The sequence below is a fragment of the Eutrigla gurnardus genome (assembly GCF_963514095.1).
Source record: "Eutrigla gurnardus genome assembly, chromosome: 13".
Taxonomy (NCBI): Eukaryota; Metazoa; Chordata; class Actinopteri; order Perciformes; family Triglidae; genus Eutrigla; species Eutrigla gurnardus.
In genome coordinates this window covers 14,873,925-14,894,068 of record NC_139936.1, presented here as the reverse complement: position 1 = coordinate 14,894,068, position 20,144 = coordinate 14,873,925, and the positions used below count along the sequence as shown (strand labels likewise).

General features: G+C 41.6%; 2 protein-coding genes across 2 annotated transcripts; one reads left to right on the top strand and one right to left on the bottom strand.

The window, feature by feature from the left end:
- The first annotated feature begins 5,286 nt into the window (after nt 1-5,286).
- On the top strand, nt 5,287-19,713 carry top3b (DNA topoisomerase III beta). The gene is made up of 18 exons (XM_084025645.1): nt 5,287-5,422; nt 9,416-9,547; nt 9,676-9,782; nt 9,886-9,960; nt 10,511-10,701; nt 11,516-11,672; nt 11,745-11,858; nt 12,448-12,538; nt 13,343-13,497; nt 13,692-13,797; nt 14,060-14,206; nt 14,452-14,625; nt 15,691-15,819; nt 16,055-16,204; nt 16,346-16,446; nt 17,676-17,877; nt 18,515-18,702; nt 19,317-19,713. Exons 1-18 carry the CDS (start codon nt 5,353-5,355, stop codon nt 19,587-19,589), a joined length of 2,562 nt encoding a protein of 853 aa, XP_083881771.1. The 5' UTR covers nt 5,287-5,352; the 3' UTR covers nt 19,590-19,713.
- LOC311022744 (uncharacterized protein) lies at nt 6,335-8,238 on the bottom strand (the record flags this gene model as incomplete). Its single annotated transcript, XM_084024267.1, has 2 exons — nt 7,876-8,238; nt 6,335-6,563 (listed from the first exon to the last, which is right to left on the bottom strand). Exons 1-2 carry the CDS (start codon nt 8,112-8,114, stop codon nt 6,335-6,337), a joined length of 468 nt encoding a protein of 155 aa, XP_083880393.1. The 5' UTR covers nt 8,115-8,238.
- Nucleotides 19,714-20,144: the final 431 nt, after the last annotated feature.

The window sequence follows — 20,144 nt, the reverse complement described above, 5'->3', positions numbered from 1 at the left end:
AGGAAAACAAAAGAACAGAATGTGATATATATAAAAAGAACATATTTATCATCTTTCTTATCCCTTTAAGAAACCTCTCACTGGCAGTGAAAAGGAAACGCCAACTGCCTGCCTCCCCCACTTCATGTGACCTGTGACCTCAGGGGTCAGCAGCCATAGAGAAGCCAGATGTCAGGAGGAGGGAGAGGTGACTTGAGAGGGTGCTCAGCCACTCAAGTTACTTTGGGCTCCAGCCCCTGTTTGTGTGTGTGTGTGGGGGGTGGGGTTAAACAGTGTTTTCTCTCCACTAGATGGGGATGTAACTCTTGCTCCTTATGATGTTGGTACTGATAGCTATATACTGTTGCACTTTCTCCCAACAAATGTACTTATGGTAAGTCGCTTTGGATAAAAGTGTCTGTTAACTGCCCTAAATGTAATGTTGGAACTCCGAAAATTCATTGACTATGAACATCCCGATCCTGTTCTAACCCTAACCCTAACCCTAGTCCTGATCCCTGTTCTCGTCAGACCCTTTTCTAGTCCTGCTCTATGTGTAAAGGGTCCTGAGATAACTGCTGTTGTGATATGATAAATAAAAATGAATTGAATTGAATTGAACATTGAATTAAAGGATTTACATAAAACCATTTGATTGTCATCTTCAGCACAAATGGCCTGCTATTAGACTCTCATCAATATGCTTCCATCCCAGCTGCATCCGTGGTAAAGTGACAGAGGGCCAGTTGAGCAGGTTTATGACCATAAACTTTGTGAAAGCTTTGTGAAAGCCAGATGATTTGCATATCATTCTCAGCCCCCCCTCCTTTGTGACTAGGGCTTTAAATCATTTTATGAATGAGGCAATGCTTACTGGGGTGAATGGCAACCTATTAATTCTACTTGTTATTTATATATTTGCTGTCAATATTTAATGTTTTTTACTTTTATTTATTAAGCTGTTTGTAAAATAATACATGCAACATGTGATATATTAAAAATATAGTGACTATTGGTTGCAGACATTCCTCGTGCCCGTCTCCCCCTGTGCTCCCTCCCACTAGTGTTTTTGAATGGTGTTCTTGGAGAGGGGCGGGGCTTGGCCTTATGGCATTCCAGAGGGAGGGGCCTAATGTTGGAGACCCGTGCTGCATTCATGTGATGCCGGATAGGTAGGAAATCCACGTCCAGCCTCCAGGCTCCTGGTAAACACGTTTCTCAACGAAGAAGACGGGTACTTGGTGATTAATAAACCCGGCCGAGGCCGCCGTACCGGCTCGTACTGGCCCGTACGGGCCGCCAGTGAAAGGGTTAAAGCAGTGGTTCGCGGACCACACATGTCGGAGGAGCTGCACACTGACTGAACTCGTTTAGATCAAACGGAGCTTCATTTCGCCGGAGACGCGCAAAACGAATGGACCTGACAGGATTAACAGGGAACAAAACAATAAAAGGTCAAAAAATAATTCCTATTCAGCTTCCACAGCAGGACATTTTACTGTCAATATGTCCACTTGAATTATTCTTAACGAATTCTAAATGGCCTGATTCAAATTATTTCTCATACGAATCCTCCTATTTATCACCTCATGGGAGAATTAATCAAATACAACGAGAGTATTTATTTTTGAATTTTTTTATTACAACAATTATATGCCTTAATCCGGTTTATTGTAAATGGTTAAAACTGTCTTTTAAAATATAATGTTTCTGTTATTTTTCTGCTCAGTGAAAGAATAATTGTTTTATAGAAATAATCGTTTCTATGGGGCCTTCACAATTTATTCAAGGCCTACCAGGCATAAATAGCATTCAAATTATTTCAGAAATGCTACTTATACTTTTCATATTTAAACAAATGAAAACCTAATAAATTAATGTGAATGTGATGAATGGGATTATCATTGTCAATGCAGTCTGTATAAAAGAAAATAGTAAAACAGTGCAAATTAATCTCAAATTAAACTAACCATAGCATAAATGTCTGTGGTTAAATGCATACATGAACAATTGAAACATGGAAAATAAATAATAGCTACAAACTCCTCTAATTGTTTTCATTATTTATGTGGAGATATGTTCTCAAGACTCTTTTATTTGAAAATGTCAAATTAACTTGAAATGCTGAAATTATAAATTAGGGTTATTCAAAAATAACTGCATGACAACTGCATTGTTGGACAGATCTATTATTGATGCAAAAATCTTTATGTGTGAATAACGGCAGCTGTCTGGTAAATGCATACAATTATTAAGAATATATTTAAAATATAAAAACCTCATTGTAATGTCTTAACAATGCAGTTATGTGCTGTTTTTCCCCACATCTCAATCAGAGAATCGAGCCAGCTGTGGAAGACGTAGATCCTTTGCTGAAGTAAAAGTAGGGCGCAATTTAAAAAATATTCCTTTACAAGTCAAAACTTTACTTTTTAGAGCAGCATGTGCTTAGAGTATCTAAAGTTAAAAATACTTGCTGACAGAATGGCCCCTGCCAGGTGTAATCACACATTAACATGTCAGCATGTTTTATTTTGATTGATTGATTTATTTTCACGTTTCCAGGTAGTAATAATATTTAATATTTAATTGAATTTAAATCAGTAGCTCCCAAATAAATGTAGCGGAGAAGAAAGTAGAATATTTCCATCTGAAATGTGATGCAGAATAAGTCAAAAGTAACATTAAAAATGCTTGTGTTTTAATAGCTCTTGAATAATTTACTTTACCTTCCACTACATGCACAGAACAACATAGCTGTATATACTGTATGTGAGTGTGAGATGAAGTGGAGTTAGCTGTTACTGATCCTGATCCTGATCCTGATCCTGATCCACTTGTCCAAGTGTCCCAGAGCGAGACACTGAACCTTGAGTTGCTCCCTAGTACGGGCTTCACAGCTGCTGCTGATGTTAAGGATGAGTTAAATATCATGTATATGATGAGTACAGAGAAGTCATGTCTTTAATACTGAATCCGTCCGGAGTGACGGACAACCAAATCTCAGATTGGAAACCAACCAGAGATTACAAATAACAATGTAAAGTTACCACATGTATATGATGAAAGGACCTGTATTTATTCTAGTGGCCGGCCACTATCATCCATCCATTCACACACTGATGGCAGAGACTGAATACAAGGAGCCATCTGCCGTCAGGATCTCAACTAATACTCATTCAACCATACTCACACACTGGAACTGGTATTAAACCTCTGATCTTCCGATTCGAAGACGACTTGCTGTTACCACAACTCTCCAAAAGTAAAAGCTAGGTTTGAAAGCTGAACCATAGTGTAAGGTAAGAGTATAAAGTCGGCCCTACTACCCACACATGATGAAAAGATCATCATCCACTTCATACCACCATACAGGTTTTATTCCTTCTTATTAACCTTCTTATTAAGCCCATGTAAACAAGTATGTAAGTGCATTTTTGCAGTGCTGAGAAATGTAGGATTGTGGGGAGATTGGAAGAACAACAATAATGAAAGATCCTTAGGAATAATATTAGTCCCAGTGTTGATTGACTAAACTTTCTGGGTAGATAGTTACTAAATAGCTATAAATCTCAATAAAGAAGATCGTCTGCTCCATCACTTCCACATCTCCATATCTGCTGTGATCTATGATGACCTAACCCACCACCATCTTGTTGCTCAGAATCATCCACTGAGACGTGGGCTCCACCAGCTCCTCTCCTCCTGGGCCGATGCTTAATGAAGCTGTGTCCCGTCGATGGAGTCTCATCTCTGTTGTTAACCTTAACAAACATCGGAATACACTTCTAATATCTATCCTTATTAAACATTATTAAGCATGTAGGAGTCACAAAGATATATGTTTAACTTCTAAAAACAAACCTTAGTATTGTTTTTTAGATACTGTAGAAGCAGGGGAGACAAATACAAGTAGATCATTTTAAATTCCTTGGTATTTGGCTGGATTCATCTTCCCCATGTAAACCAGATTATAAAAACAGCCTGAGGAACATGGCTCCCTCCTCCCCTCCCCCACCTCCTCCACCACCTCCACCCGCCGCTCTGACCACATCACCCTGTCCTCCACCACCTCCTCCAGCACCTCCACCCACCGCTCTGACCACATCACCCTGTCATCCACCACCTCCACCCACCGCTCTGACCACATCACCCTGTCCTCCTCCACCCACCGCTCTGACCACATCACCCTGTCCTCCTCCACCCACCGCTCTGACCACATCACCTTTTGGTAGATCAGAAGCTAAGGCGATGCTCAAGAAACAAATAATGAAGATTTGATTGTTTTTGTTGTTGTTTTTACAATCCTGCCACGGCCACAGATTACATTTTTTAATTGGTTTTATTTCACAGCATATAAAGTATTCCTGGCTATTGGTATGATACAATGATTTGGTATGATACAAGGATTAATATGACAGTTTCTGAATAAAATCACCTACTCAACCTTTAATTGTAGCCTGATGATGTAAAGTAGTCCTGGGATAAGGGACTGTTCGTTATTTATTTTAAGACCCACCGGAGGGATTTTTGGACCTCTGATCACTTTATGCATAACCCCTATTAATATTTCACATCAAGAACATCGTGTGAGAACATCTGCTCAGTCACAAAAACTTGCAGACTGTGTGAATGCACAAGTCAATAGTCGTATAATATGACTGCCCCATCATAAGAGCACTACTATATCTGATTGATTCAATGAATGTCATTAGTGTGCTGAAAACTCAGTGGTATAGTTACTGCCCCAGAAACCGAGGCACCCTGCAGCGGCCCCGGGTTCGAATCCGCCCTGCAGCCCTATCTTAAAGCATGTCGTCCCTCTCTCGCGCCCCTTTCACTCTCATACCGTTCTCCTGCAATAAAATGCCAAAAATATAACTTTAAAAAATGAATATGTTGCTGAGATGTATTTTTATACTATATTTGAAATATTGCTGTTTTCATGACAAAAGCTGAGGAAATTGTTGGGTGACCCACCTGTCAACAAAGAATATTAAGACATAACCCGGAAGGTGTTTTGACCATTCAGAGCCAACGTAGACGATACACACGGCTGTTTTTATTTTTTCAAGAAGTGAGACGGTCACATAATCTCCCTCCCTGCTGGATGACCCCATTTATTTTCGTTTTGTGAATTTTCGCGATGATATTGAAAAAATTATTATCCAGGTAATTTCTCTGCGTGGGAAATACTAGGTTTGACTGAGAGCCCCATTCTACATACCCCTGTCCAGTAGGTGGCGGTAAGCACCATAGAAGTAATGGCTGCAACCCGCCATAGAAATAAACGAAGAAGAAGGAGAACAAGGAGCAGTTTAGCAGCTTGTGAGTTGACAGACTGGAGTCTGTAATCGGAACACTTCGTCCACAATGAGGACCGTTTTAATGGTTGCAGAGAAGCCGTCGCTGGCTCAGTCGATATCAAAGATCCTCTCTAAAGGTGAGTAGGCACGTGTTTCCTTGTGATATGCACCAAAGTGAGCGTTCAGGCTACTAGCAGACCAGCGGAACGTCATCATGCGCCATAACCATAACAATAAAATTACCGCTTATTTGTTAAAACAACGTACACATTTGACACGTGACACGTTGAGTAACGTTGAAGCTACAGTGGTAATTATTTGGTATAACTGTTAATTAGCAACCTGCGCTAGATTTGTAATGCCGGTTTATCTGTGAAGTTACGGTATGGGTGCTCGGAGTGGCCAAAAAGTACGACGAGGATCCCATAGTACTGGGTCTTTGTAACTTCCTGTCATATGAGAGGAATTATTTTCTTTTTCTACTGTATATTTTATTAAATATTCCCATTTATTTACCGAAGTAACCAAATAATCATAATTTTTTCATATCTAGTGTCATTTATTAGTTTAGTCATAATGTTTTCCTATAGGGACCTGTGGGAGGAAGCCGGTGTTAAGATATTTGTGTAATAAAATACAACTCTCTTCATGTCAATTTTAATAAATGCTAGAAATCAAGATTTTTCACACTGTTTATGAGAAACATGGTATGGAAGGGCATGCAATAATATCTTCATTCACAAAGTGTAGTGCAGTTGAAATTTACAATATTTACCTCTCACATACAGTTACATAAAGTGGAATTATTCAAGTAAAGTACATGGAGTACTACCTCAAATTTGTACTTGCATTAGTACAGTACGGTCTTGGTGAATCTTGGTGAATCCATTTTGGCTTATCAAACGTGAGGAAATGTTGCTCGGACAAACACTATGCTGCCAGAATGATACCAGGTGATGTTCAGTTACTACGATGGGATGTAAGCATGTGCTGGATCAGGGTAACAGGAGTGAAATGGGGGTAACGTGAGTGAAATTGGGGTGGCCTGTTCAGCTGTGCCGAGAGATGGCACATATACAAGCTATGGTGATGAGCTCAAACTCCAGAGAGTAGCTGGCTGTGGGGAAGCAGCTGGGGTTTTTCTTGAGCACCGGCATCCTCAGGGACAAGGGGATGGTCTCGAGTCCGAAAGCATTATCGAGTCCCCTGCAGGAGTGACTGGTGTGGCAGCTGGCCTCGTGGATGACCTGAGGCACTCTGTTCAAATCGATGTTCTCCCTGGTGAGAGATCACAGACAGACGTTCACGTTGTCGTTGTTATGAAGTGGTTAATGCAAGCAGCTGTAGCAAACGTGTAATAGTTGATCATAGCATTTCTGCATGGAAAGGATTCAGCTTTCAGGCAGTCAGGCTTGTCATATCTCCTTCAAGACTACACACTCTTTGCCCATAAAAAGACTATCCAAACAAGCAGAACTTCCTACACGCAGCATGCTTTTTTCATAAGTTGTATTCTTTTCTTTTGCTCTGTATTCTGCCAGCTGTTCCTACTCCAAATTACAGTTTCCCTATTCCATCCGAGATTTAATCTTATTTCATTATAGTATGAAAATAGTGAAAAATGCACATTTCCCACAAAGTAATTTGTCCAAATGTCCAAGCAACAGTGCAAAGCACAAGGAGATTCAATTTATAATGGTATAAAAGAGAACATTTAAAAACCTCCACATTTGAGAAGCTGCTATTAGTGTAGGCAAAAGGTGTAAATATTCCATTGTAGGTTCCCAGTTGAGAAGGTGACATTTCCATTTCTAGTTCTGTATGAACAGGAAGGTAGAAGCAGTCAATGTTTCTGTGTTGAACTAATCCATTCATCTGTGTTGACAGTAGAAACTGGGTTGTAAAAGAAGAGATGACGATGTACGGTGATGAAGCGCATCAATGCCGACATGTTTTACCAAAGTTATATAAATGAGCATTTCATGGCTTGAATATGGCATCTAGTGTTTTCCATCGGCGATGAATCGAGTAGGACCGATGCCGACAGGGCCACGTTTTCAGAAAGAAGAAATCTAAGGAACTGGACATTTCCCCTGACACACTCGACCCTTTATTGCCTCATGAATCTTTGTCTTTTTATTAATTTCTGTTTATTTCGTATAATTTCTGACGTACATCCTGATATTACACATTTTTCTTCAAAACATAAGTTGATAAAGAACTCTGCTCCTCACCCTAAGAGCCTGATTATGGCCACGTAACCATAGTAACTCACTGTCACTGCTGCATGTGTGTGCACGGTGACTGAGATGAGACTTATTAACATTGATAATTAATTACTATATCATATAGATATATAGTTTATTTCTCACTTTCACCCGGATGGGCTAAATAACTTGTCATACTGTTCTACATCTGTGATCCCTGTAACTTTAACTTTCCTAACAGTGAAGAATTATTTTTTCACTGTGTGAGAAAATGATATTGTGGCAAAATGTCCGTTACTTGCTGGATTTACATTTTTTTTTGTAAACCCCCCCCCATACCCTGAGGTGAATGTCCGCAGCAGTGATGAAGACTGGGTACTCACACGTAGGTCCAAGTTGCGATGCTGCGCTCGTTGATGTGGCTCGGCAGGTTGACGAGCTGGCTGTAGTAGTCCTGCAAACTGTATGTACAGGAGGACTCGTCCACACACTGGCTGCCCAGCGGCATGGCCAGAGACTGGTGGAGGGCCATCAGGCACAGCAGGAGGGCATGCAGTCGCTGCAAACAATGAGAGTGGGAAATTGGGACACTGCATGATTGTACAGCTCGCATTGACCACATTGAATGACAAATCTGTCTCCAGTCACACTGTTGTAGAATTCATCATGATAGCCTTTACCTGAGTACTTCTGTGAAACTGTCGTAAACTGACATCAAACTTCTGGTCAGATATACCATCAGGTTTTCTTATTCCTTGATCAGATAGTTTGTGATTTACATCTGAAGTTCATTTACCGTTTGAGAACTTTCTTGTGTGTCGCTGTCGCATCATCACTATTACTGAAAAAAGTATATCCAGCCCTACGTTTGGTTTGATGGAACTTTGGCAGTTTAAAATAGATCAGGAATGGCTGGTCATGATATTGCATGCTTGTATGCATGTTTAGACACAAATGCCTTGTAGAAGATGTAAATCACCTGAACAAGATTCCTTCACTGGTTTGTAAAGTTAAGCTCTCGACTTTCCAAACTTCTAATTTATCTTGTGCACAAAAGATAGATCCATATCTTTAGATGGATACGATAATATTATGAGCAATCACAAACAGCTGTCAGTCACGAACAGTATAAATGCAGCTATCTTACCTGGAGCTCTTCCATGGCAGATGTTGAGCTGATGTTGATTGATCTGTGGTCTTCAGTGTCCTTTGGCTTGGAGTTGATCTGCGACCTGCATCTGGACCTGCCTCTATTTATGTCGTGTGTGTGTGTGTCTGTGTGTGTGTGTCATGTTGGTCACTCTGGTTCCCATCATAATAGTTTTTGTCCATGTTCCGGTCATTAGCATTCAGCCTTGAGAGAATAATTTATTATTCGGAGAAGACGTCATCATGTTGCATTAGAACTGAGGGAGGACTCTCACTACCCCGCCACTTAGTGGAAAAAAGGGACCCACAACCGAGGTCTCGTGTTCCGGCCTCCACTCTGACCTCCTGTTAAGCGCCACGCCTGACTCATCACCTAGTGTGCTTTACTTTTGGAAGACATTTAATTTGGACATTTTCCAGCTGATTTCAAAACTTTGAACTATTTTTTTTTTTTTTTATGTATTTTTGTTATTTTAAGTGTTTAAATCAACTTTATAATAACACTATATCATCTATAATATTGGTGTATTGCAGGTATGGTTGGCATTATTCTATATTTATAGTTTTTATTTTGGTGTAATGCCATACATTTGTCCCATCCTGCAGAGCACCACTATATGTTAGACATCAGCAATAAAACGTCTTTGTGAAACCCATCAGTTATAACATTATATGTACTCCTGTGGACTTATAACATGTTATAACAAGAGGCCTTTTTGAATGACTACATTGACTGATTGTCATCTCTTCTCTCCTGTTCTCCTTGGCCTTCAGGAAGTTGTGCAAGTCGCAAGGGGCTCAACGGAGCATGTTCAGTGTACGAATACCCCGGCAGCTTCCAGGGCCAAGCTGTACGTTTTAAGATGACTTCTGTTTGTGGACATGTGATGAGTCTGGATTTCATTGGTAGGTCCTGCTCACTCCAACACCTGTACCCACCTAACTTTCATCCATGTCGTTTCCTTGCAGTACTTATATCCAGACTCTAGATTTGTTTTTTCTCACTTTAAGAACATGGCCCTTTTTTTTTCAAGGGAAGTACAACAACTGGGACAAGGTGGACCCTGCAGAACTCTTTAGCAAAGCTCCCACAGAAAAAAAGGAGGCCAACCCCAAACTCAACATGGTCAAGTTCCTCCAGGTAAGTGACGGTGCTCAGCTGGATATCATTGTGTCCTGCCTTGTATCTGCCTTGTATCTGCCTTGTGTCTGTGTCTCACCCCAAGTTTCTGGTGTCATGTCAGGTTGAAGCCAGAGGCTGCGACTACGTGGTTCTGTGGTTGGACTGTGATAAAGAAGGCGAGAACATCTGTTTTGAGGTAATTCAGGTCCATTTCGGCGACACCTGGTATTAACATGTAGACTGTATATGTTTTTTTGGATAGCGTCATCCAATTCGTGGGACATTGTGATGGAATCTCCATATGCAAATCGACCCTGAGCTAAGTCCCGCTCCTCGAACACAGACTGGCCTGTCACAGCGTAGCATCACCCAGCTGTGACCAGAGTCTGACAACTGTCCAGTTCTGCTCCATAGACTTTTATTTTCTTCATGTTCAGGCTGGTTTTGTGGATTTGGAGCTGATCCTCATTAAAAATTGTGTAATAGTGATCATTGTGACGAGGGTAACTACTCCTCTTCCCGATACTCCTTATTTATCTGGTCCTTCAACCACATTCTTATCAGTTATTTTTTGTGTCTTAATCACTTACAGCGTTAGTAACATGAGATAAAATGTGTAAGGTAACATTTATGTAGCAATAATAATTAGTATATATATATATATATATATATATAAAAAAGCACAGCCAATCTTCTGTGTATTTTCATCTTTCTTCCATTCAGCCAGTCTTTCTCTTGCGTCCCAGGTACTGGATGCAATCCAGCCGGTGATGAACAAGGGGAGGGAGCAGAGTGTTTACCGTGCAAAATTCAGCTCCATCACTGACACCGATATCTGGAACGCCATGCAAAGCCTGGGGGAGCCCAACCGCAATGAAGCCCTGTCAGTGGATGCGCGGCAGGAGCTGGATCTGCGGATTGGCTGTGCTTTTACTAGGTACCTTGCTTTGTACAGTCAAAAAATGGCTCTTCCAAACCGCCACAGTGAGAGATTTGCCTTGGAGATTTCCCTTCCTTTGGTCGTAACACCTCAAAAAATCTGATGCATGCCATGTATCCCTATTTAAAGAAATTAGTGCATTTATATAATTTAAAAAATTGCCACAAACAAACGTAAAAACTCAATCAACCCATATGATTGTGGGCAAAGGAAGCATTGGAACTGCTTCTCCAGAACATTTTTAACAGAGCTGACAGTTGAGTTTCTTTTGGTAGTTATGCACATTTACACAACTCTTCAAGTGCAAGCAAAGTTGCTGTGCATCAGAATGTGAAACTTCTTCTGAGCTTGTTAAATCCCCCTGGTGGCGGGTCGGCCACATCACACGTCATCAAAATGTCCCCTTTTGTCCCAGTTCTCCCTGTTCACACTGACGTGGTCTCTGCTCGTGTCTCCTGGTCTCTCCTGGTTCCTCCTCTGAGACAACCCTAATTGCTTAATTGAGGAGGAACCACTCTGACCCCCCTTTCTGTCTCTGGACCTTTTACACCAACGACGTTGAGGACAAAAGGGATGGGAGGGATCATGACAGTGTAAAAGGGGTTACAGAGAACATTGGTAACATCTGTAGGCGTGTCGCACTATAAACCTAGAAGACTCCTGAGTCCTGATCACATGCAGTGTTGTTTGCAGGTGGAAAATGTGAGGTGCACCACATTCAGACAGAGCGTTCTTTTGTAGTCTGCTGCATCTTGATTGGTAATGATGAAGGTAATCCAAGCCTGTATTTTGTTTGTCAAATATTTTCCAGGTTCCAGACCAAGTATTTCCAGGGGAAGTACGGCAATCTAGACTCCTCCCTGATCTCATTTGGACCATGCCAGACTCCAACACTGGGCTTCTGTGTGGAACGCCATGACAAGATCCAGTCCTTTAAACCAGAGACCTACTGGATCATCCAGGCAAAGGTACATCCCTGGCTTCACTCAACAATCCCTTCCTTCAGTGCTATATTGACAGTCATGCTGTGTTTTGTTCAGGTGTTCAGAGCAAAGGACAGCCCACTGACACTGGACTGGAGCAGGGTGAGGGTCTTTGACAGGGATGTGGGTCAGATGTTCGTCAACCTGGCCAAGACATCCAGGGAGGCCAAGGTAAGCAAATGAATCGGGGCACTGAAAGTGTGAGGAACCGATTTGATTTTGTAGAGATTATTAGTTTTCAGCTTCACAATCACATTTTTGAGGATCTTTTGAAGCGTGAAACAAAAATAACACGTGCTTCAGAACTAAATACCATAGTTCTGGTGTGATTGGGGTCGGGCGTGGTGAGGGCCTCATTCACCAATATAATCAAAGCGTTTTCCTGGAACGAAAATGGAAATGCACATTTGTGTTTCTGCCTGTATCCCAACATGCCGTTTTATTATTTTTTAATAACCATTTGTCCGCAGTATGCATTGTGTTTTATGAGTTACGGAACTTGATGATAAATGGATATCAGTTAATATATCTTCATGTCAAGTCCGTCGACTCATTAATGATGTAAATAGTCCAGTGTTTGTCAGACTATAATCCTGGTAAAGATTTAGGAAATCGTGATGCAACAGACTTTTGTACCTAATTACCAAATATTAAGGAAAGATTGTCCAAAAACTGATGGGATGGATTGACCACAGGGCCAGCAGTGGAGCTCACCTTGGTTGACCTCTGATGAAGCTGTGTCATCCCTCTGTTCATCCAGGTGGAGTCGGTGAGTAAGAAAGAGAAGGCCAAGCAGAGGCCCCAGGCCTTGAACACAGTGGAGATGTTGAGAGTGGGCAGCTCCTCCTTAGGTATGTTCACGTGTTCCTGTTCATGTAACATTAGTTCTCCTTGAGGCAATGACATGAATAGCTTGGACTTTGAGTTTTGTAGTAGTGTGTAGATATGCTACCATTGGTCAGTGTTGGGGCATTGCTGATGTTTGTTTGGATTAGGGCTGCAACTATTGATTATTGTTATTGTCAATGTGCTGATTGTTTTCCTCGCATAATTGTTTGGTCTAAGAAAGTGGTGAAAACCCCATATCACAATTGTGTTGTGATATGATCCAAAATATGCAAATCTACCAAGGGATTGAGCAGTTTTGTTTTAATTTTTGTTACGGCGGGCTGTTACGTCATGCTGTTACATCATGCCCCCTCTGGTTCCTGGAGACACCAAAGCTCTTCATAAGCGATGCGATCGAGGCGTCTTCTTTCCGTAAATTATGGCAGAAACTCGCCTTGTAATAAACTACAGTGTTTGTGTTCATGGTAATACAACAACATGGCAGCCAGTGGTTCATTGATGGGTTTTCATGGTGGACAACAAGGGAGTTCTATGACTTAGAGGAAGAATATACATCTGGCTCTGGAAACCAACACAATACGTGTTAGCAGAGTCAACCAATTATCTTTCCATTTACTATATAGGAGGTGCAGTTTCATTAGATTTGGACAGGAATAGTCCCTCTATGGTTCATACTGCGGTTCAAAGTCAATGCCCTATGAATACTATCTGTCTAAAGAGTTTGGGAAGATGCAACTCAAAAACTTCCAGTTTTGTCACAATGCAGAAAAGAAGAGAAAAACATGTGGCATTTTTTGATATTTCAGGTATGGGTCCCCAGCATACCATGCAGATTGCAGAGCGCCTATATACACAGGGCTACATCAGTTACCCACGTACCGAGACCACCCACTACCCAGAAAACTTTGACCTGAAGGGGACACTGAAGGAACAGGCCAACAATCCTCTCTGGGCTCAAGAGGTGAGCACCACTGTGCGACCAACTCTTTATTCCCTCAGGAACGTAGATCATCGCCAAAACATAAAGTTCCTCCTGCCCTGATCCATTCAAGGCCAGCAGTGTGTGCACACAGGAACTGCTTGATTGTATTTCTGCTGACAGGCAGGCACTTGGATTGTGATGCTTGAATGTGGATCCACGTATCTCTTCATCAGGTGAAGGCTCTGCTGGCAACTGGATTAAACCGACCCAGGAAAGGAAGTGATGCTGGAGATCATCCTCCTATCACTCCCATGCGTGCTGCCTCAGAAGGGGAACTGGGTGAGCCATTCAACGAATCAGATAATGGATAATAGATAATTCACAATACTTATTTTAATGTATATGATGTACAATGTCGGATACGATTTTCTTTGAAAAAGTAAACAGTGTCCCGTTAGTCATTAGGATAGTCCACAGACCTCGCTGCCAACATTTCCTATCTCAGAAATTGTCCCTATGAAAACTGTGACAACATCCACTTCATATAGGCAGTCTGTGGAGTAGCCTCTAACCCAGGTTCTTCCTCTTCTGCTGTTCACAGGAAGTGATGGCTGGCGGCTATATGACTACATCACACGGCATTTCATTGCCACAGTCAGCCAGGACTGCAAGTACCTACAGACCACCATAGACTTCAACATTGGCACAGAGGCCTTCTCATGTAGTGGCAAAACCCTTATCTCAGCAGGTAAAGCGGCTCACACATTCATCTGCTTCTTGAATACCAAGCTCTTTCTCTGTGAGCCAACTCTTTTGAACCTTGTGGGAGGGGGATGGAGACGTTAAAGTAGTTTACTTTTAAATAACTGCTAAGTGCTAACTGCTAAGGTTTTGAATGAACATTACTTAAGTAGACAAAAAATGATCCAGTAGTCACTAAGAAGTTGGGAAGGGCTATGAACTGCTGGTGCTCAGTGCAGATTGTGTTCCCAGGGTACACGGAAGTGATGCCGTGGCAGGGCATCCCTCTGGAAGAGGCCATGCCAGCTTGTGAACGTGGAGACACTTTCACCGTTGACGAGATCAAGCTGGTGGAAAAGCAGACCTGTCCCCCAGACTACCTGACGGAGGCTGAACTCATCACCCTCATGGAGAAACATGGCGTTGGTATACTTCAGCACTGCCTGATTCAAATAATGGATGAAATGTTTGCAAGCAATGGAAGCAGCCTGTGTATAGAGTTGGCCTCAAGCTACAATTTTAATCCGGGTGCATAATGTTTACATCAGGTCGATCACGTCTGTTTACAAATGTTAAACCTGAAGGAAAAAAATCCAGCGTCTCTTCCTCTCCTCTTACACACTGATGTGTGTGCACGGTGAGTAACAGTGAGTAACTATGGTTAAGTGCACAGTGAGTTACTATGGTTACGTGAACAGTGAGTTACAGTGAGTAACTATGGTTAAGTGCACGGTGAGTTACTATGGTTATGTGAACAGTGAGTAACTATGGTTACATGCACAGTGAGTTACTATGGTTATGTGAACAGTGAGTTACAGTGAGTAACTATGGTTAAGTGCACGGTGAGTTACTATGGTTACGTGAACAGTGAGTTACAACGAGTAACTATGGTTAAGTGCACAGGGAGTTACTATGGTTACGTGAACAGTGAGTTACAGTGAGAAACTATGGTTAAGTGAACAGTGAGTTACTATGGTTATGTGCATGGTAGGAGCAATTCTAGGATCAAACCTTTAGGGGTGCTGAGCACCCAATGATCCCCCCAAAAATTCCCTTTTTTTTAATAATAAAAAAAAAACTGTATATTTCAATGTTATTTTGGACTATCATTCCCACACTTGTGAATGAAGAACATCAGACTTTTGGGGTAGGGGAAATCACTGTGCCTGGAAATCTTACTTTAATGCTGAACAAAAAAAAGCCATCACTTGGTTTTACAAAGTACTACAAATAAAATTGTATTAAAATGAAAAAATAATGAGTTATAATGGTGGTGAATGGGGCAGGTGGGAGAGAGAGTTAAAGCACCCCCTAAAATAGGGGCTAGATACGCCTATGGTGTACAGTGAGTTACAGTGAATAACTATGGTTGCGTGCACGGTGAGTAACTGGTCTTTATGAGGCACTACGTCTTTTAGAAGACCTGCACGACATCATTCATCTGCCAAGGGATAATACTAAAAAACAACCCGTTTGTCCTCTACCCTCCAGGTACTGACGCCAGTATCCCCGTCCACATCAACAACATCTGTCAGAGGAACTATGTGACGGTAGAGAATGGACGCAAGTTGAAGCCAACCAACCTGGGCATTGTCCTGGTACATGGCTACTACAAGACAGGTCCTTCCCCTTATATTATTGCTGCTTCTCTGCGTGCGTGTGGGATTTGTAGCTGTGCATTGACTGCAGTTTTCTCGAACATTGCTGAATGCTGACAGTCTCCAATAATCATGTCTTTGGGACATGAGACCAGATAGAACGGTCCAGTTCATTAAAATTGATGAGCCACATTATTAATGAGAATAAAAATGTGTGCTTGACTGTGTGTATGTGTGTGTGTGTGTGTGCTTTGCAGATGCAGAGCTGGTGTTGCCCACTATACGCAGCGCTGTGGAGAAGCAGCTGAACCTGATCTCTCTGGGAAAAGCAAACTACCAGCAGGTCCTGCAGCACACGCTGGACATCTTTAAGAGGAAGTTTCATTACTTTGTGGATTCCATCACCAGTAAGTTCAAGGGATTGTCTGCATAAAGTGATGCAGTTTCACGGTTGAATAAACCAATGGAAAGATTATTTAGACACGTTACAGTTTGGTTCAATCCGATGCACCTCCAGCCCATAGACTCGTCTCTTTGTGTGTTTACAGGCATGGATGAGTTGATGGAGGTGTCCTTTTCCCCCATTGCTGCCAGTGGGAAACCCCTCTCCCGCTGTGGCAAGTGCCACCGCTTCATGAAGTACATCCAGGTCAGCACAGTCAAAACAAATCATTTGAAGGAAGCATGATTGCCGCTTTCAAAATGCACATATGAACAACACTCTTGACAGTGTGAGAACATCTTCTGTAGTTATGAACATAGATGTTTGGAGACTCCAGCCATTATCCGTTTATCACCAGTCCACTGTATCAGTTGATTTGGGTTCTATATTGTTGTTTGCTGTTATGTCTTCACCAGAGGGCTATTGCACTAAACCTAGAGAAGGGGTTAACAATCCCTAATAATACTAATAACAATACTAATACCAATAAGGTCCAAGAGGCCTTTTTGTAGATGGAAGCCCAGAGGAGTACCACAGCCAATTTTGCAAGGGGCCCGTGTTAAAACCTGGACACTACAGGCCCTTTGCTGAGGCACTGTGACCTCAACTATCAGTGACACCAAGTTTCTGGATTGTTAGCCTGATTGCCCAAAGTAAAATGTCACTAAATCAAGTAACTGGCCAAAAGACAATAAAACGCATTGTTTTTTTTTTCTCGAACTGAGGATGGTTGTTGCTAAGGAGTGAGCTGTACCGCTTCCTTCTCATCTCCGTTGTACAGAAAATGGTGGCGGGTAAAGACAAAGTTGATGAGCTAAAGCATGAACATAAGATAAAGATGAGACATTTACTTGAGTCCACCCTCGAATACGTAGTACATTTTCAGTTCCACTGTGTTGTTACACGGAAGTCCAGCAAGGTACCATTGATGTTCCGTTCTGGACCACGTGATGTCTGGCTTTTGTTCTCTGGCCTTCTAAGTTCAGCTTTAAAATGCTGACGCTGATGTGCTCCCTTTTATTAGCATTTCCACATGACGTCAGAAGCACTTTGACATTCATGAATAAATCATGAGGCTGCAGATCTTTTGGATATTGTCTCTGAATATTTGCATAGTCCGTTGCGTTACTGTTAAGTGATGTGATTGCTGGAAAGCACAAGGTAACCCTTGGATGAAGTACTCTGGGAGCGATGTAAGTTCAAGAACTCACATGTTCAAATAGTTCCACGTGCACTGAGATTGTACATTTTTGCCTCATTAGTTTCAAGGAATTTTGTCAGTCTGCCATGAAAGTTTATGTTATGTTATGTTATACTTATAATATATTATATTATACATTAATCGCCATCGGGAGAATATATTTGCCTTGTGTCCAGACGGCAGGGGACACTTGGCAGTGAATAATCCTTCTATCACATGTGATCCTAATGTACAGGCCAAGCCCAGCAGGCTCCACTGCTCCCACTGTGACGAGACCTACAGTCTTCCCCAGAACGGAGCTATCAAACTGTACAAGGAGCTCCGCTGTCCGCTGGATGACTTTGAGCTTGTGTTGTGGACTTCTGGGCCCCGGGGCAAGAGCTACCCTCTGTGCCCGTACTGCTTCAGCAACCCGCCGTTCAGGGACATGAAGAAAGGTAGGACCCACCTCCACTACACTCATGTGGAGGTGAGATAGTGGACAATTAACCAATGCATTGAGACCCTGATAACACACTTGACTTTTAAGGTTTGATTTCAGGCTGTCTGCAAAGTCTTGGGACAAAAATAAATGAAGCACAAAGTGATGTACTTTAGGAGGTGTTAATATTTCATGCCACATTGCCTCTCTCCAGTTATTGAGTTTTTTTTTTTGTATTTTTTAGACTTTCACTTGTTTTATTATATCACATCCTTTTCATTCCCCATCGAGGTGCTTCATGTATTAAGAATCTTATATGATAAAGATTATAAAATAATTACAATATTTTTAATAATAGTAAGTGGAGCTGAATCATAGCCAAATTGATATATATTTTTAAAATAATTTAATGAGCTCTTAGAAAGGAAACCTCAACAGAAGCTACTGAGCTTTCCCTCACTACAGAGTGAGGTCGTTACAATGTAGCAGTTGTAATAATTAATAATTGATTAATATCAAAGTGAGTCAGGACATTAACGACTATGAATAATAAACCTATGAATTACTGCACACTTAAATTGGATAAAATTATGAAGTGGTGCAATTTGCAAGTTGTAATTCTAGTTGCTGCTGTATCTATCTGCTTTCCCCAGGTATGGGATGCAACGAATGTACCCATCCATCGTGTATGCACTCCCTCAACTCTTTGGGCATTGGACAATGTGTGGAGTGTGAAAGTGGGGTTTTGGTCCTGGATTCCACGTCTGGACCAAAATGGAGGATGGCTTGTAATAAATGCAACGTGGTGGTGCACTTCTTTGAACATGCACACAGAGTGCAGGTAAGAAAACGCTCCTACATCTTGGTCCAGTGTCGGGTACAATGTCTAACTGGGCTTTACTGGCCCACAACTGCAAACACACTTGGTGTTTTAGATATCCTGATGTCTGCAGGTTTCAAAGATATGAGCAACTCATGTTTCCTTCAAACAGAGATGATGTACCAATACGTTGCATCGTGATCCCAGTGCTGCTTTAATTGTAAAATGTTTATCTGACTGCTAAACCAGGGTTTCTCTCAGTTTTGCAGCTGAATGTGAAGGAAAAGTCCGGCATTATTATAGATTTTCAGTATAACGTGAGGCTCTGTATACATTCTGATTTCCTTGTTCTTTCTGTGGGTTGCTGATGGGATGATATAAAGTTTTTAATCACAGATCAGGATCAAAAATACTCAAGTTGATGGTGGTGAATTTCCATTATCAGGATGATAGTAATTATCGTCACGAGTGACCTGAAAATGTTGTTGCTCATTATCACGGTAGAGGGTGTGGGTGTGGGGAGTGATTTGAACTCACCACATTGTGTGTAAATCTCATCCTTGTTTATTCACAAAGGTTTTATCATTTCATGTTTTAATAATCCTCTATGCTGCCTCGGTGCTCTGTTCCCTCAGGTTGCTCAGGACAGCTGCGATGCCTGCGACGCCTCTCTGGTCGCGGTGGATTTCAACAAGACTCGCACTCCGCTTCCTGTCGGTGAGACCCAGCACACTGGTTGTGTCTTCTGTGATCCAGTCTTCCAGGATCTGGTGGAGCTCAAACATGCCACCATGAGGTACCGGGGTGGGGGTGCAAGACGAGGTGGACGAGGACGTGGCAGGGGACGCCGTGGCGCTCCTAAAAAACCGAAAGACAAAATGGCCGCTTTGGCAGCTTACTTTGTGTAGTGTCTGTGCAAAGTGAGTTCTGTTGTTTGCTTGACACACAGGTGATGAAGGTGTATATGTAAGTAAATGGACTTCTGCTTTTCTGTATATTTCATTACTTTGAAGTAAAAATGTATTAAAAAGGTTTACTGTAAGTGTTTACTTCATTAAAAAAAGAGTTCATACACACAAGATGTTTAAAATATTATTCTCATGGAAGAATAATAGAACATTTTAAGTTGAACTTTTAGGCAGGTATGACCAAATATGTAAATCTGTTCGATTACATATTTGCATGTCTGCGACCAGCAGAAGATTAGCTACGTTTTCACCAAAAATGATGTATGAAGAATCAACATTGTGGCATTGGGAGCGAGTTGGAAATATTTATTTATTTTGTATTATTTTTTACAACTCCTCCCACTCATGATGATGTCATCCACTCTGGCTCTCAACATTCTGAGCAATACACACTTATTATAAAATCTCAAATGGTCTATAACCGTCTTCAAATGCAAACTTCAAATGCACCATCAAAATGAATGTTTAGCCCAATCAAGTCCCACGTCTTAAACC

What these genes read in the sequence shown, in the direction of transcription:
- top3b (XM_084025645.1), top strand. Translation starts at nt 5,353, where the DNA reads ATGAGGACCGTTTTAATGGTTGCAGAGAAGCCGTCGCTGGCTCAGTCG. An exon ending in ACATGGTCAAGTTCCTCCAG is followed by an intron (nt 9,783 to 9,885) that starts GTAAGTGACGGT and finishes GTGTCATGTCAG; the next exon opens with GTTGAAGCCAGAGGCTGCGA. An exon ending in GTTCAGGGACATGAAGAAAG is followed by an intron (nt 17,878 to 18,514) that starts GTAGGACCCACC and finishes TGCTTTCCCCAG; the next exon opens with GTATGGGATGCAACGAATGT.